The sequence below is a fragment of the Eleutherodactylus coqui genome, chromosome 1, assembly GCF_035609145.1.
Source record: "Eleutherodactylus coqui strain aEleCoq1 chromosome 1, aEleCoq1.hap1, whole genome shotgun sequence".
NCBI classification, from domain to species: domain Eukaryota; kingdom Metazoa; phylum Chordata; class Amphibia; order Anura; family Eleutherodactylidae; genus Eleutherodactylus; species Eleutherodactylus coqui.
Genome location: NC_089837.1, coordinates 491,772,291 through 491,787,924, shown reverse-complemented (window position 1 = coordinate 491,787,924; position 15,634 = coordinate 491,772,291). Strand labels below are relative to the sequence as shown.

Genomic DNA, 15,634 nt, shown 5'->3' with positions numbered 1-15,634 from the left:
CCGGGGACCTGTGTTTAAATCTCCAATCTGGTGTTCTACCCTCGAATTAAGACATAACAGGCAATTTTTCTATTTTTTAATCCACAGGTCATGTTGAGACAAGAAGGTCACAGCAACAGCCAAGTCATCCAAACACAGACAACGTCAGCAGTGGTTCTACTTCCCGATTCTGGCTTTTATATCATAGAAGTGAGAGCAGTTAGTGAAGGTGGAGATGGGACGGCCAGTTCCCAAATTAGAGTGCCATCACATTCAGGTAAGTGGCTAGTGATGCACATATAATACAAAATATAGTGCAGTCAGGTATGAGAAGGCCAAGGTCATGTTCTGTCTACCATGTTTATATAATGGGTTGTCTAGTTTAGAAAACCCATGTTCATACACCCTATTAGGGAATTGTGAGTTAATGGAGGAGGTTATCTGTTCAAGATCTTCATCTCTTGATTAGAGAGTAGAGAGGTTGCAAAGAGAGTCTCCTTCTCAGGAGGACCATTCCTGTCCTTTATTACAGACAACCCATGCATGTGAATTATCACTATGTAATTCTTCATTTTCCCTATGGGGGTGCTGCAGGAAAATTGATCATTTCCTGCCAGCTTTCCCTACATATTACAGGTGAATATTACAGGGTCCAAGCAGTGGAACAGTATGTGATGAGCTTATTGTCAAGGGATTCCTCCAACAGTAGGGATTTTACGGGTACTGTTCGCAGCGTATATCATTTGGCTTGCCTGAAAGAATAAGGTATCTCACTTTAGTGTTCGAGACCTGTTCAGTTAACACAAATTTAAGATCTGCTTTAAATGCTATTAAAACGCCCTCTTGCTTTTTTGGGGCGCATGCCATGTAGATCTGAGAAAAATTTTTGTTGGAGAATTTTGGCCATGCAGCAACATGCATCTCCTGCAAACATATCACGTTCGCCCTAGCTAATCCTGCGTCTCTCCAGACCGATGACCTTCTAAAGGGCGAGTTTAATCCTCTAGTGTTTAAAGAGAGGAATTTAGGAATCATGTTGTCAAAGGCTAATGCGGTAGGAAATAGGAACCTGATCAATGGCTGAATGAGCAAAAAACATCAACATTAACGCATGCAGAATCAAAAGTGAATGATCCAGATCGTTTGCTGCTATAGGCCGCCTGCAGACGAGCGGGTCGGATCCGGCAGCGAGAAATCTCGCCGCGCGATCCGACCCCAGAGCCTGCAGGGACGAGCGCGTACTCACCCGCGCCTGGCGGCCCCGGCTCTTTGATGTGCCGGCTGCCGCGCAGCCGGCGCATGCGCAGACCGGAGCCGGCGGCCGGGTGAGTGCGTGCCCCGCACAAAATTAGAACATGCCGCGGTTTGTTTGCCGCGCGAGATTTCGCGCGGCCAAACCGCGGCCGTCTGCATAGGAGTGCGTATTGTAATGCACTCCTATGCAGACTTTCAGCGGCGGAAATCCCGCGGGAAATCCCGCGGCGGGATTTCCGCTCGTCTGCAGGCGGCCTAACTTTTTGGTATAAAGCTTTTGATATCTGCGGGAGCAGATCCAGAGATAGGAAGAAATAACAACCGCACAATAGAGCATAATTTGGGGAACAGGAGCCATTAAGAGTTCATCTGATGGCAATTAACCTTTCATTAATAAATGCGTCATGAAGGAACCAGCGGATGAAGTATCAAAAGATCAATTAGCAAATGTTTACAGGAACCGTGTTTTCATGAAGATGGAACTCAGGACTAGTTCTTAGAAACTTTTTTGGAGCCCCTCTCCTTTGTGGAATTCGATTTTTCTAAAATTGTTATGCCCCAGGATAATAGTAGCTTTTCCGCATCTTGTGGGGAGGAAATTGCGTGGAGGGTATTCCCTTTGTAAATAAACAATTTTGTTGGAAAGCCCCACTTATATTGATTTTTTTCCGAGTGGAATGCCAAAGTAATCGATATGAAGGCTCTTCTAGCCTGGATGGTGGGCTGGGATAGGATAGAACGTAGGCCAAGCAAATTTGAAAGATTTCCTGTCCAAGCTCCTGTCATCCTTACTTTCAAACACCCCGAGTCAAGAGGGCCACATAATGCCTAAACCTAATTTTCTTTCCGGGACAGAATCCCAAGGAATCTTCTCAGAAAGAAAATTATGTCAGGGAGATAGCTTGCATCTTGAAGAAGGACATAGGCTATGATTTATCCTGAAAATGTATAGAGTTCTCTAGGGAGCACGAAAAGAGGTGGAGGAGAAGGAGGTGTACATTATAAGCTAGGCCTCCCCAAACGGGCAGACACATCAGGGCAGACATCATTGCCGTACATATGCGATTATTAAGTGTGGCGGAGCGGAGGGGCAGAGGGGTGCACATCATAAGCTAGTCCTCCCCCAATGAGCAGACATGTGAGGGCAGATGTCATTGCAATTATTAACCCTTTCCAATCCACTGTCTGTACAGCTCCGATGTCGGAAGACGTCCGGAAGGGTATTCTTACTGTATATTACTGGCCGCTCTGTTGTCGGGGGCCTCTCCAGCATGTCCCATACCGCAGTACTGGCTCTAGTCAGCAGATGGCATCATTGTAAAATGGCAGAAAGAGAAAACCCCCTAGGAAACCCTGAATCCAAAATTGGATTGCAAAGGGTTAAGCTAGCAAGGATTCTTCCTCAGCAGAATAACAAATACCAACCAATCACAGCGCAGCTTTCATTTTCTCCTCAGCAGTACAAGAAATGAAAGCTGGGCTATATGACACAAGCAGACAGATTTTGCAAGGTTTATTCTCAACTGCAACCTAACATGGGGTATAAAGAATGGTTATGTCAAAGGGCAATTTTGGCACCAACTAATGAAACTGTAGGACAGATGAATCAAAAAATTATTTCACAAGGAGATATTGTAGTGTATCTGTCGGTGGATAATATTATGGACACTAAACAAGTCACCTCATACCCTGTAGAGTTCCTTAATAGAGATGAGCGAGCACCAAAATGCTCGGGTGCTCGTTAGTTGGGACGAAATTATCGTGATGCTCGAGGGTTCGTTTCGAGTAACGAACCCCATTGAAGTCAATGGGCGACTCGAGCATTTTTGTATATCGCCGATGCTCGCTAAGGTTTCCATTTGTGAAAATCGGGGCAATTCAAGAAAGTGATGGGAACGACACAGCAACGGATAGGGCAGGCGAGGGGCTACATGTTGGGCTGCATCTCAAGTTCACAGGTCCCACTATTAGGCCACAATAGCGGCAAGAGTGGGCCCCCCCCCAACAACTTTTACTTCTGAAAAACCCTCATTAGCAATGCATACCTTAGCTAAGCACCACACTACCTCCAACAAAGCACAATCACTGCCTGCATGACACTCCGCTGCCATTTCTCCTGGGTTACATGCTGCCCAACCCCCCCCCCCCCCCCCCTGCACGACCCAGTGTCCACAGCGCACACCAAATTTCTCCTGGGTTACATGCTGCCCAACGCCCCCCCCCCCCCCCCCTGCACGACCCAGTGTCCACAGCGCACACCAAATTGTCCCTGCGCAGCCTTCAGCTGCCCTCATACCACGCCACACTCATGTCTATTTATAAGTGCGTCTGCCATGAGGAGGAACCGCAGGCACACACTGCAGAGGGTTGGCACGGCTAGGCAGCGACCCTCTTTAAAAGGGGCGGGGCAATAGCCCACAATGCTGAACAGAAGCAATGAGAAATATAATCCTGTGCCACCGCCATCAGGAGCTGCACACGTGGGCATAGCAATGCGGAACCTATGTGCCACACACTATTCATTCTGTCAAGGTGTCTGCATGCCCCAGTCAGACCGCGGTTTTTTATAAATAGTCACAGCCAGGTACAACTCCGCAATGGAAATTCCGTGTGCACCCACAGCATGGGTGGCTCCCTGGAACCCACCGGCTGTACATTAATGTATCCCATTGCAGTGCCCATCACAGCTGAGGTAACGTCCGATTAAATGCAGGTGGGCTTCGGCCCACACTGCATGCCCCAGTCAGACTGGGGTTCTTTAGAAGTGGACACATGTAGTTACAACTCCGTGTGGACCGACAGCATGGGTGGGTGCCAGGAAGCCACCGGCGGTACATAAATGTATCCCATTGCATTGCCCAACACAGCTGATGTAACATCAGCTTTTATGCAGGTGTGCAAAAAATTAATTGGATTACACTGTAGGCGAGGGCCCCAAAAAATTGGTGTACCAACAGTACTAATGTACCTCAGAAAAATTGCCCATGCCCAACCAAGAGGGCAGGTGAAACCCATTAATCGCTTTGGTAAATGTGGCTTAATTGGTAACTAGGCCTGGAGGCAGCCCAGTTAAAATAAAAATTGGTTCAGGTGAAAGTTTCAACGCTTTAATGAGCATTGAAACGTATAAAAATTGTTTACAAAAATTATATGACTGAGCCTTGTGGGCCTAAGAAAAATTGCCCGATCGACGTGATTACGTGAGGTTTCAGGAGGAGCAGCAGGAGGAGGAGGATGAATATTATACACAGATTGATGAAGCTAAAAGGTCCCCGTTTTTGATGGTGATAGAGAACAATGCTTCCATCCGCGGTTGCAGCCTACGTATTGTTTAGGTTTTGCTGCTGTCCGCTGGTGGAGAAGAGAAGTCGGGGAAATCCAGGCTTTGTTCATCTTGATGAGTGTAAGCCTGTCGGCACTGTCGGTTGACAGGTGGGTACGCTTATCCGTGATGATTCCCCCAGCCGCACTAAACACCCTCTCTGACAAGACGCTAGCCGCAGGACAAGCAAGCACCTCCAGAGCATACAGCGCGAGTTCAGGCCACGTGTCCAGCTTCGACACCCAGTACTTGTAGGGCGCAGAGGCGTCACGGAGGACGGTCGTGCGATCGGCTACGTACTCCCTCACCATCCTTTTACAGTGCTCCCGCCGACTCAGCCTTGACTGGGGAGCGGTGACACAGTCTTGCTGGGGAGCCGGAAAGCTGTCAAAGGCCTTAGAGAGTGTTCCCCTGCCTGTGCTGTACATGCTGCCTGATCTCTGCGCCTCCCCTGCTACCTGGCCCTCGGAACTGCGCCTTCGGCCACTAGCGCTGTCGGATGGGAATTTTACCATCAGTTTGTCCGCCAGGGTCCTGTGGTATAGCATCACTCTCGAACCCTTTTCCTCTTCGGGTATGAGAGTGGAAAGGTTCTCCTTATACCGTGGGTCGAGCAGTGTGTACACCCAGTAATCCGTAGTGGCCAGAATGCGTGTAACGCGAGGGTCACGAGAAAGGCATCCTAACATGAAGTCAGCCATGTGTGCCAGGGTACCTGTACGCAACACATGGCTGTCCTCACTAGGAAGATCACTTTCAGGATCCTCCTCCTCCTCAGGCCATACACGCTGAAAGGATGACAGGCAAGCAGCATGGGTACCCTCAGCAGTGGGCCAAGCTGTCTCTTCCCCCTCCTCCTCATCCTCCTCATGCTCCTCCTCCTCAACGCGCTGAGATATAGACAGGAGGGTGCTCTGACTATCCAGCGACATACTGTCTTCCCCCGGCTCTGTTTCCGAGCGCAAAGCGTCTGCCTTTATGCTTTGCAGGGAACTTCTCAAGAGGCATAGCAGAGTTATGGTGACGCTAATGATTGCAGCATCGCCGCTCACCATCTGGGTAGACTCCTCAAAGTTTCCAAGGACCTGGCAGATGTCTGCCAACCAGGCCCACTCTTCTGTAAAGAATTGAGAAGGCTGACTCCCACTGCGCCGCCCATGTTGGAGTTGGTATTCCACTATAGCTCTACGCTGCTCATAGAGCCTGGCCAACATGTGGAGTGTAGAGTTCCACCATGTGGGCACGTCGCACAGCAGTCGGTGCACTGGCAGATGAAACCGATGTTGCAGGGTGCGCAGGGTGGCAGCGTCCGTGTGGGACTTGCGGAAATGTGCGCAGAGCCGGCGCACCTTTCCGAGCAGGTCTGACAAGCGTGGGTAGTTTTTCAGAAAGCGCTGAACCACCAAATTAAAGACGTGGGCCAGGCATGGCACGTGCGTGAGGCTGCCGAGCTGCAGAGCCGCCACCAGGTTACGGCCATTGTCACACATGACCATGCCCGGCTGGAGGCTCAGCGGCGCAAGCCAGCAGTCGGTCTGCTCTGTCAGACCCTGCAGCAGATCGTGGGCCGTGTGCCTCTTATCTCCTAAGCTGAGTAGTTTCAGCACGGCCTGCTGACGCTTGCCCACCGCTGTGCTGCCGTGCCGCGCGACACTGACTGCTGGCGACGTGCTGCTGCTGACACATCTTGATTGCGAGACAGAGCTTGCGTAGGTGGAGAAGGAGGAGGAGGGTGGTTTAGTGGAGGAAGCATACACCGCTGCAGATACCACCACCGAGCTGGGGCCCGCAATTCTGGGGGTGGGTAGGACGTGAGCGGTCCCAGGCTCTGACTCGGTCCCAGCCTCCACTAAATTCACCCAATGTGCCGTCGGGGAGATATAGTGGCCCTGCCTGCCTGTGCTTGTCCACGTGTCCGTTGTTAAGTGGAGCTTGCCAGTAACCGCGTTGGTGAGGGCGCGTACAATGTTGCGGGAGACGTGGTCGTGCAGGGCTGGGACGGCACATCGGGAAAAGTAGTGGCGACTGGGAACTGAGTAGCGCGGGGCCGCCGCCATCATACTTTTGATAGCCTCCGTTTCCACAACCCTATACGGCAGCATCTCCAGGCTGATAAATTTGGCTATGTGCACGTTTAACACTTGAGCGTGCGGGTGCGTGGCGGCATACTTGCGCTTGCGCTCCAACACTTGCGCTAGCGACGGCTGGACGGTGCACATACAGACATTGGTGGATGGGGCCGAGGACAGCGGAGGTGAGGGTGTGCGTGCAGGCCAGGAGACGGTAGTGCCTGTGCCCTGAGAGGGGGGTTGGATCTCAGTGGCAGGTTGGGGCACAGGGGGAGAGGCAGCGGTGCAAACCGGAGGCGGTGAACGGCCTTCGTCCCACCTTGTGGGGTGCTTGGCCATCATATGTCTGCGCATGCTGGTGGTGGTGAGGCTGGTGGTGGTGGCTCCCCGGCTGATCTTGGCGCGACACAGGTTGCACACCACTGTTCGTCGGTCGTCTGCACTCTCAGTGAAAAACTGCCAGACCTTTGAGCACCTCGGCCTCTGCAGGGTGGCATGGCGCGAGGGGGCGCTTTGGGAAACAGTTGGTGGATTATTCGGTCTGGCCCTGCCTCTACCCCTGGCCACCGCACTGCCTCTTGCAACATGCCCTGCTGCTGCCCTTGCCTCCCCCTCTGAAGACCTGTCCTCAGTAGGCGTAGCAAACCAGGTGGGGTCAGTCACCTCATCGTCCTGCTGCTCTTCCTCTGAATCCTCTGTGCGCTCCTCCCTCGGACTTACTCCAATTACTACTACCTGAGTGACAGACAACTGTGTCTCATCGTCATCATCCTCCTCACCCACTGAAAGCTCTTGAGACAGTTGCCGGAAGTCTCCAGCCTCATCCCCCGGACCCCGGGAACTTTCAAAAGGTTGGGCATCGGTCATGACAAACTCCTCCGGTGGGAGAGGAACCATTGCTGGCCATTCTGGGCAGGGGCCTGGGAACAGTTCCTGGGAGTCTGCCTGCTCCTCAGAATGTGTCATTGTAATGGAGTGAGGAGGCTGGGAGGAAGGAGGAGCAGCAGCCAGAGGATTCAGAGTTGCAGCAGTGGACGGCGTAGAACTCTGGGTGGACGATAGATTGCTGGATGCACTTTCTGCCATCCACGACAGGACCTGCTCACACTGCTCATTTTCTAATAAAGGTCTACCGCGTGGACCCATTAATTGTGAGATGAATGTGGGGACGCCAGAAACGTGCCTCTCTCCTAATCCCGCAGCAGTCGGCTGCGATACACCTGGATCAGGAGTTCGGCCTGTGCCCACACCCTGACTTGGGCCTCCGCGTCCTCGGCCACGTCCACGTCCTCTAGGCCTACCCCTACCCCTCAGCATGGTGTATTACCAGTAGTGCAGAAACAGAACGCTGTAATTAAATGTGCCGCTTATTGGCCTGTGGTCGGAGGCTGACTTCGCTTACGGATCGCACAGCAGAGCCAGGAAATAATTTTGCGCAAGCACCACCACTACTGGCCCTGGAGTATGTAAAATAACTGCAGACTGTTGCACTGTGGACTGGAATACAGCGGTGATGTAACAGCCAACACAGAGCCAGGAAATAATTTTGCGCAAGCCTGCTGTAACACTTAGCTGGCTGCGTATGAATTAGGAGGACAACTACACCCAGCACAGACCCAGTACACTGAGGACAGTCACAGGCAGCCCAAATAGATTTTTTTTTCCAAATGTTTTTGCTAAGGCCCACTGCCTATATTCAATAAATATATGTCTTCTGTCCCTGCCTCACCACCACTACTGGCCCTGGAGTATGTATAATTACTGCAGGGCGCAATGCTCTGCACGGCCGAGATACAAAAAAAAAAAATGTGCAACACTGCAAAAAGCAGCCTCCACACTACTGCACACGGTTAGATGTGGCCCTAAGAAGGACCATTGGGGTTCTTGAAGCCTAAAATACTCCTAACGCTCTCCCTATAGCAGCTCCGGCACCAGCAGCACTGTCCCTGATGTCTGTCAGAATAAATCTGTGGCGAGCCGCGAGAGGGGCCGATTTATATACTCGGGTGACACCTGATCTCGCCAGCCACTCACTGCAGGGGGGTGGTATAGGGCTTGAACGTCACAGGGGGAAGTTGTAACGCCTTCCCTGTCTTTCTATTGGCCAGAAAAGCGCGCTAACGTCTCAGAGATGAAAGTGAAAGTAACCCGAACATCGCGTGGTGCTCGCCTCTAGTAACGAGCATCTCGAACACGCTAATACTCGAACGAGTATCAAGCTCGGACGAGTACGTTCGCTCATCTCTATTCCTTAACTCTCTGGAATTATCAGGAGTGCCTTCCTTTAAGATGAGCTTAAAAGTTGGTGTTCCGGTAATATTAATGTGTAATCTTGATGCAACAACACACGATTACAAATTACACACTGGGGCGAAATATTGTAAGAGCCATTATTATGACTGGAATACCAAAAAGGGGAAAGTGTTTTAATTCCACACATTCCGATAATACCTACAGATTTGCCTTTTAAAATACTGTAATTCCCTCTGAAAACAGCATTTGTGATGACTATCAGTAAGGCTCAAGGGCAAACACTTAAGGCAGCAGGTGTACATTTAGAAAAGACATGTTTTTCTCATGGGCAACTGTATGTGGCGGCTCACGTGTATACAGCCCACAAAACCTTTATATCCTAGCAAAAGATGACAAGACTAAAAACATACAGAACTATGATGACAGCAGATTGCAGTTACATTTTTTTCACCATTTCAACTTTTTACGTTTAAATATACAGCAAAATAGAGATTAGATAAAAAAAATACACATTCACACTGACAAAGTTGCTGGTGACAAGCTAGTGTATACGTGTGTGTGTATATATATATATATATATATATATATATATATATATAGAGAGAGAGAGAGAGAGAGAGAGAGAGAGAGAGAGAGAGAGAGAGAGAGAGAGAGAGAGAGAGAGAATAATATGGGATTAGTGTTGACTGTGGCATGTAAAGGGTTCGCAGAGGGAGGGCACTTGCTCTGTGACATCATTGGTCTTCTGTAATGTAATCGGGGAGGGCCGATGGGTTGCCAAGACGACCTGAGGCCAAACAAGGGTGTCTGGGTCTGCCATGGCCTATGATCGCTATTAGTAGTGATTATGCATTTCAATACAAAAGTACTGCAATTTATTATCACAGCCATCATAGCTTCACAGGTTCAAGTCCCCTACAGGGACATAAAAAATGTAAAAAAAAAAATTAAAAAAAACTTGTGCATTTTCACCCTCTTTATTAAAAAAAAACACATTTGGTATCATCGTATCCATAAGAACCCATACAATAAATTGAACAAACATTTTTCCTGCACAGCAAATGCTGTAAAAAAAAAAAAAAAAAAAAAAGCTTAAAAAAGGAGCCAAAATTAAGTATGAAATAACACCAATTATAACAAGCCAAGCAGTGATATCTAGACACAGGGGCATTTTTTATGTGATTTCAGTGGAATAATGTTTTGGTTTGTGTGATCTAATAGAGAATTATTTATTCGTAGGCCATCTCCTTTAATCAAGCCTAGAAAATTGTGAAATCCTGTATATTTGCAGAATAGTTTGCATTTTCCTTTACGCTGGTTGTTATAAATGAGCACCATTATTTATTACTTATTTCTCAACATTATAAATGTACATGATGTATTACACGGAGAGACAGCAGTGACCCGGGATGAACGACACCTCCGCATTATTCCCTGCTGGAAATCGTACTAGATTCCATAGTCAACATTGGCAAAGTGGCCTAATTGATCATTTGTTTCGCACATGTAAATTAGTCTCTGCATGTTGTGTCATTTAGCCCAATTGATGAATGAGATTTAGAAAAAAGCATTTAATAACTCGGATCCTGGAAGCGTTCACCTGACAGTATCCTACTGAGCGGACACCAATCACGGAGGTCTGCTACACCATTAGCTTTATTGCCGTTCTGTAGGATGCAGCCAGTGATCTAACAGACTGCGACAAAACATTGAAACTTTCTAAAGGCGACATAGACTGCAGTCCACAATCTTCAGAACTATAATATTAGCATATCGACAATGACAAACTTTATAAGGGGTCAAACACATATTGCGCAGCATTTTGAGGAGTATTTTACATCAGTGTTGACAATGAACAACAGACCTGTATACAAACACATAGAACTTTCAGTTATAGATACTTTGTAGCCAGATCATTCCTTCCTTTTCTTCTCTCCTTACCCTCTCCATTCCTTCTTTCTTTCCTTTCTTCCCTCTCTCTCTCTCTCTCTCTCTTCTCTCTACCCTTGCTTAACCCCTATCTTACCTAACAATCTTTTTTGTAGTGGACCCTCTTTTCATAGAATATTTTCTCTGCACGTTTATTTTTTGTTCCCTTTTATGTCTGTCAGCCCCCCAATATGTCACTCTTTCTACCCTTCCTCCTTTTATTCCTCCTTTTCTCATGGTATATTTTTTCTATACATTTTTGTACTGATTGCCCATTGCCCACCTCCATTCATTCTTCCCTCCTTTCTTCCTTCCCTCTTCCCCTCCCTTCTTTCCCTCCATCCCACCCTTCCTTCCTTCCTCCTTCCTGCCTTCCTTCCCTCCCACTTTCTCTCTCTTTCTTCTTTCCCTCCTTCCCTTCTTTGTTTTTTTCTCCCCCCACCTCTATTTCTTCCTTTCTTCTTCCTTTCCTCCATCTCTCTTTCTCCCTTCCACAACCCTGCTTTTATATTGTAGAGACTTTTTCTTCTATACTAATGGCATAAAAAAATATATTACTCCCCCTTTCAATATGCCTCCTCTCCAGCCCCACTAAACTGGTCTCTACTGATACAGGAAGCAATGACATCATATTCTTCGCTCACATGACTGCTTAACCAATCACTGGTCTCAATGGTCATGTGTCATTTTTGCACATATGACCCCTTATTCTATCAATTAACTACAATGGCATGTGAATGCTAAACATGATATTATTGCTTCCTGTTTCAGCAGGGATCAGGAGTGGAAGCGACCAGATGACCAGAGAAATGATAAAAAACTGAGTAACAGCTGTATTATTTTTATGCCATTCCCTACCCTGGGGCACTTCTTTGAATGTAGGAAAACCCCTTTAATTATGTATTTCCTTCCTTCCTTTCCCCAAATACCTCATCATAATAAGCACTTCCATAAGCTCCACACAATTCAAACCTATTAAATGTTATCCTTGCCCTCTCTTACATTATAAAATATGTTATACATGGTCCTCTTCTTACACAGTACTTTCTATTTTTTGTATACCTCATATAATATATAGGTTTATATCACCTTTGTTGTATAATGTCCAAACATGAATGATATATAGCAGCGCTCCCGGGGTGAAGAAGTATAGAAGTGTTTCAGAATAGATTATATTCTAAATAAAAGATATAAGCGTTGACAAGGACAGAGAGTGATTGGGGGAACCCAGGGGAAATAAAATGGTCCTAAAGTAAGGGGGAGGGGGGGGGGCTCTGAATTGGCTCCAACAGTTACCCAGATGTTGAATAAAAGAAATGATCAAAAATACAAAAATACAAAAATACACATATTCTAACAAGTGTACAATGGTTAAAAAATCTGTAGAACTAGAGGAACATTTATCTGTATATAAAAATATTCATGATAAAATTTGAACGTAAGAAAAACCAATGTAAGAATTGGGTGGAATCAAAAGATTTTAAGATAATATATTTATCTAAGTCAAAGGGATAAAATGGTTCAGTTGAAATTAGTAATGAAGAAATATGGAAGATAAAATGGAAAATATCTATATAAATTATGTTGTTTTTGTTTTTTTTAAAAAAAAACAATGAATATAAAAAAGTTTGTTATGAAAAACAGTACTACCCTGTTTCCCTGAAAATAAGACAGTGTCTTATATTAATTTTTGTTCAAAATGGTTTAACTTTTTACATGTTTAGCTGCCTGGACACTATTTAAATTGACTTTTTTTAATTAACTGTTAGCAGGGCCTAATTGTGGAGTAGGGCTTATATTTCAAGCATCCTCAAAAAGCCTGAAAAATCATTTTGCATCCTCAAAAATTCTGGAAAATCATGTTATGTCTTATTTTCAGGGTATGTCTTATTTTCAGGAAAACAGGGTACACCTAAAAAAGTAAAATATGCATAAAAAAATAAATATATATATATATAAATAATAAATGATGTACAATTGGAAAACGGAAAAGGGGGTGAGGGGGAAATATATCACTAGATTATGAATCAAAGTTTTTCTAAAACTTCATTAAGGCCATTGGGAACCAAAGTGTTAAGACAGAAAATCCAAAACATGTCTTTGAAGTAAGTGATCTCTCCTTACTTTTACCCACTGTTGTTTATGGTTAACCCCCTGGGGCGCTGAGTCTTTTTCATCCATTGTTTACTTGCATTTGGGTATGAAAACTATGGATAATACAGTAATAAATTCACAAAATATTTTGAAAATTTAATTTTTAATTTGTAAAGAATAAAAATAGAATTCACATTGAAACTCTTAGGGCTCCTTCAGACGTACCTGTTTGCGCACGTTACGTGGAGAATAGAACCCATTGATTTCCTCTTCTTGCATGGGCATTTCCTGCATGCTACAGAAGCAGCATGCTCTATATTTGTACACATTTGCGCGCCGAGGGTCCCTTATAGGTCTATGGGAGGTGCACAAATCTGCGCTCAATGTATGATACACTGCACAATTCCATGAAACAAAGAATACTTCTGGACCTCATTAGTCTAAATAGCCAATTTAATCACAGTATGGGGGTGTCCCGCGCCCATGTGAACATGCCCTGCATTCGCAAAAGAAGGACAATAAAAGGCGCCAATACACATACAAAAGCGCCTTGTCCATGGCACAAATGTGTTACGCTGAAGGTGTTGTAGCAAGGGGGGGTTCTCTTGCCTCAGGATCGCTGACCTCTAGTACCAGGAATGGCGCACCCCACAGGAAAACACGGCTCAGGAACAGCGTATATCTTTATCTGGCTCCGGCCAGCGTTTATTTCAGCACACGTCATAGCACAGTAAATCATGTTAATGACCATTAGCACCCCAACTTGGATGAGAGTCCAGGGGCATCATCCCTGTCGGACTCTTTGCCTTTTCAGGCCACCAGCCGGCAGCAGCTTCCTCTGCTGCGCTGGCCCTCTCTCTCTCAGGTGTTGAGGTTAGGGGCATCACCCTGTCAACCTCTTGCCTTTCCAGGCCACCCGCCTGCAGCACCTCACTCTGCTGCGCTGGTTCTCCCTCTCTCTTTGGCATGAACTGGCTTTTATCTGGTTCCTGCTCCACCCCTTGGTTCACCCTTACGACAGAAGTCCTGTCTCTGGCCCTCTACAGGCCCTTCTGTGTACTGCACTACTACAGTGAGCAATTGTGCATACATCCATCTGAAGGACCTCTCAGACTCAACTTTTCTGGAGGCCTGCACTGAATTGGTTACTTTATGATATTGTGTATGAAGAATCTACCTATAAGGGTATTATCAAAATGTTAAAAAAAAACAGTCACTTTCTTTTATTTACTGGATCTTGGAAAATATATTTTTGTCTATGAATTAGCCATTAAATTATGTTTTTTTTTTTCTTTCTAGAAAAAGTAACAAGTGCACAGTCAACACTTCATAATATATCAGCCTCCTCATCATCCTTAACTTTGCTATTGGCACTGGTTGTCCCAACAACATCATGGTGAAGATGGATTTTCTTTTTTGTTTTTTAATTTCGTTTTTAATTTGTATTGAAGATGTGATTAAAGTTACTGATTGAATGAAGATAATGGAGACCTGGACCGACTCTTCATCCAAATACCCAAAGACTACATGAAAAAAAATTAAAAGAACTAGAGAACCAATTTCTGGCTGTTTTTAGTTTTTTTGTTTTTGTTTCTTTTTCTTCCTTTTTTATAAATATATATATAAATATATAAATAGACTGGTTTGCTAATAGCCTTTATCCGCTTCTGTAAAAAAAAAAAGAAAAAGAAAAATCAGTACAGTAACTTTGGTCAAACGCTCTGGGTTGCACTTTTTTGTTTTGCTTTTCAATCGACCAGTTCTTGGATCATATAACTTTGCGTTGTAAAAGCAGTGGTGTGCAATACATTTGTGGTATTGAATGACATGGTATGAAGTGCAAATATAGATCTGGTGATATATTTATACATCATCTTTTTCTTTCCCTAACTTTTGCTTTTATATCCTCCCAGAAATGCCGATTTCAAAAATTGTACGGAGCCATAATAAGCCCCCCCCCCCCCCCTCCATCCTTCTATAGGGCCCTAGGCTTTTCCTGTTGACTGATTTACTTATTCGTCAGAAGAAGAATTGTACCATGTTCTGTCAGATGTCTTAGTATGGAGTAAAAGTGGCCAAACACATTAGATGAACATTTCCTAAAGCCGTCAACATGTCTCAACTCTTCCCTGATGGCAAGTTTTAGGCAAAAGAAGAATGTTGAATTCGAACATGCCTGATCCTTTGGATAACCCACTGTCAGAGGTGTTTGAGACCAGCTTATTTCCCTCCTATTTCCCTCTTCTTATTGAGAACATGCTCAGTTGAGCTGAGTGTGGATCTCTGTGGTTGGTTGGGAGGAATGGCTATCTAAGGTGCATGGCCAACTTTAATCTTCCCTTGAAGTATTTCTCTTCGAAGGAATATGGATCCCAGAGCAGAATATTTTTGACATGACACCAAATGAGGGTTCTGTGTGCTACTGTACAGCCTCCTGCCCTCTTTGAGTCCCTACCTTACATGGGTATTCCCATCTGAGACTATCTACAGGATGTGCCATGAAAGTCTCGTAGATGCATGTCCCTCTTCTGGGACTCTCACCAATCTCTAGCCACTGCCTCAGTTTTGGATGAATGCTGTAGCCAGAAGACTTATGGAAGCAGCCGTGCAGGCTTTGCTAGCCTGTTTCCATATATCTCATATAGGTCAGTGGGAGTTACGGAAACAATATAGCATAGTGAGCTATGCTGTTTCTGCACCAACCGAGTTCCAGACATAGCATAGCTCATTGTTC

General features: G+C 45.8%; 1 protein-coding gene across 1 annotated transcript in view; it reads left to right on the top strand.

The window, feature by feature from the left end:
- Window positions 1-14,617, top strand: part of CNTN5 (contactin 5) — an 802,468-nt gene extending 787,851 nt beyond the window's left edge. The window contains exons 23-24 of the mRNA XM_066586592.1: window positions 88-256; window positions 14,200-14,617. Of these exons, the coding sequence (XP_066442689.1) occupies window positions 88-256; window positions 14,200-14,300 (270 nt within the window). The 3' untranslated portion in view covers window positions 14,301-14,617. The remainder of the gene's footprint in view (window positions 1-87; window positions 257-14,199) is intronic.
- Window positions 14,618-15,634: the final 1,017 nt, after the last annotated feature.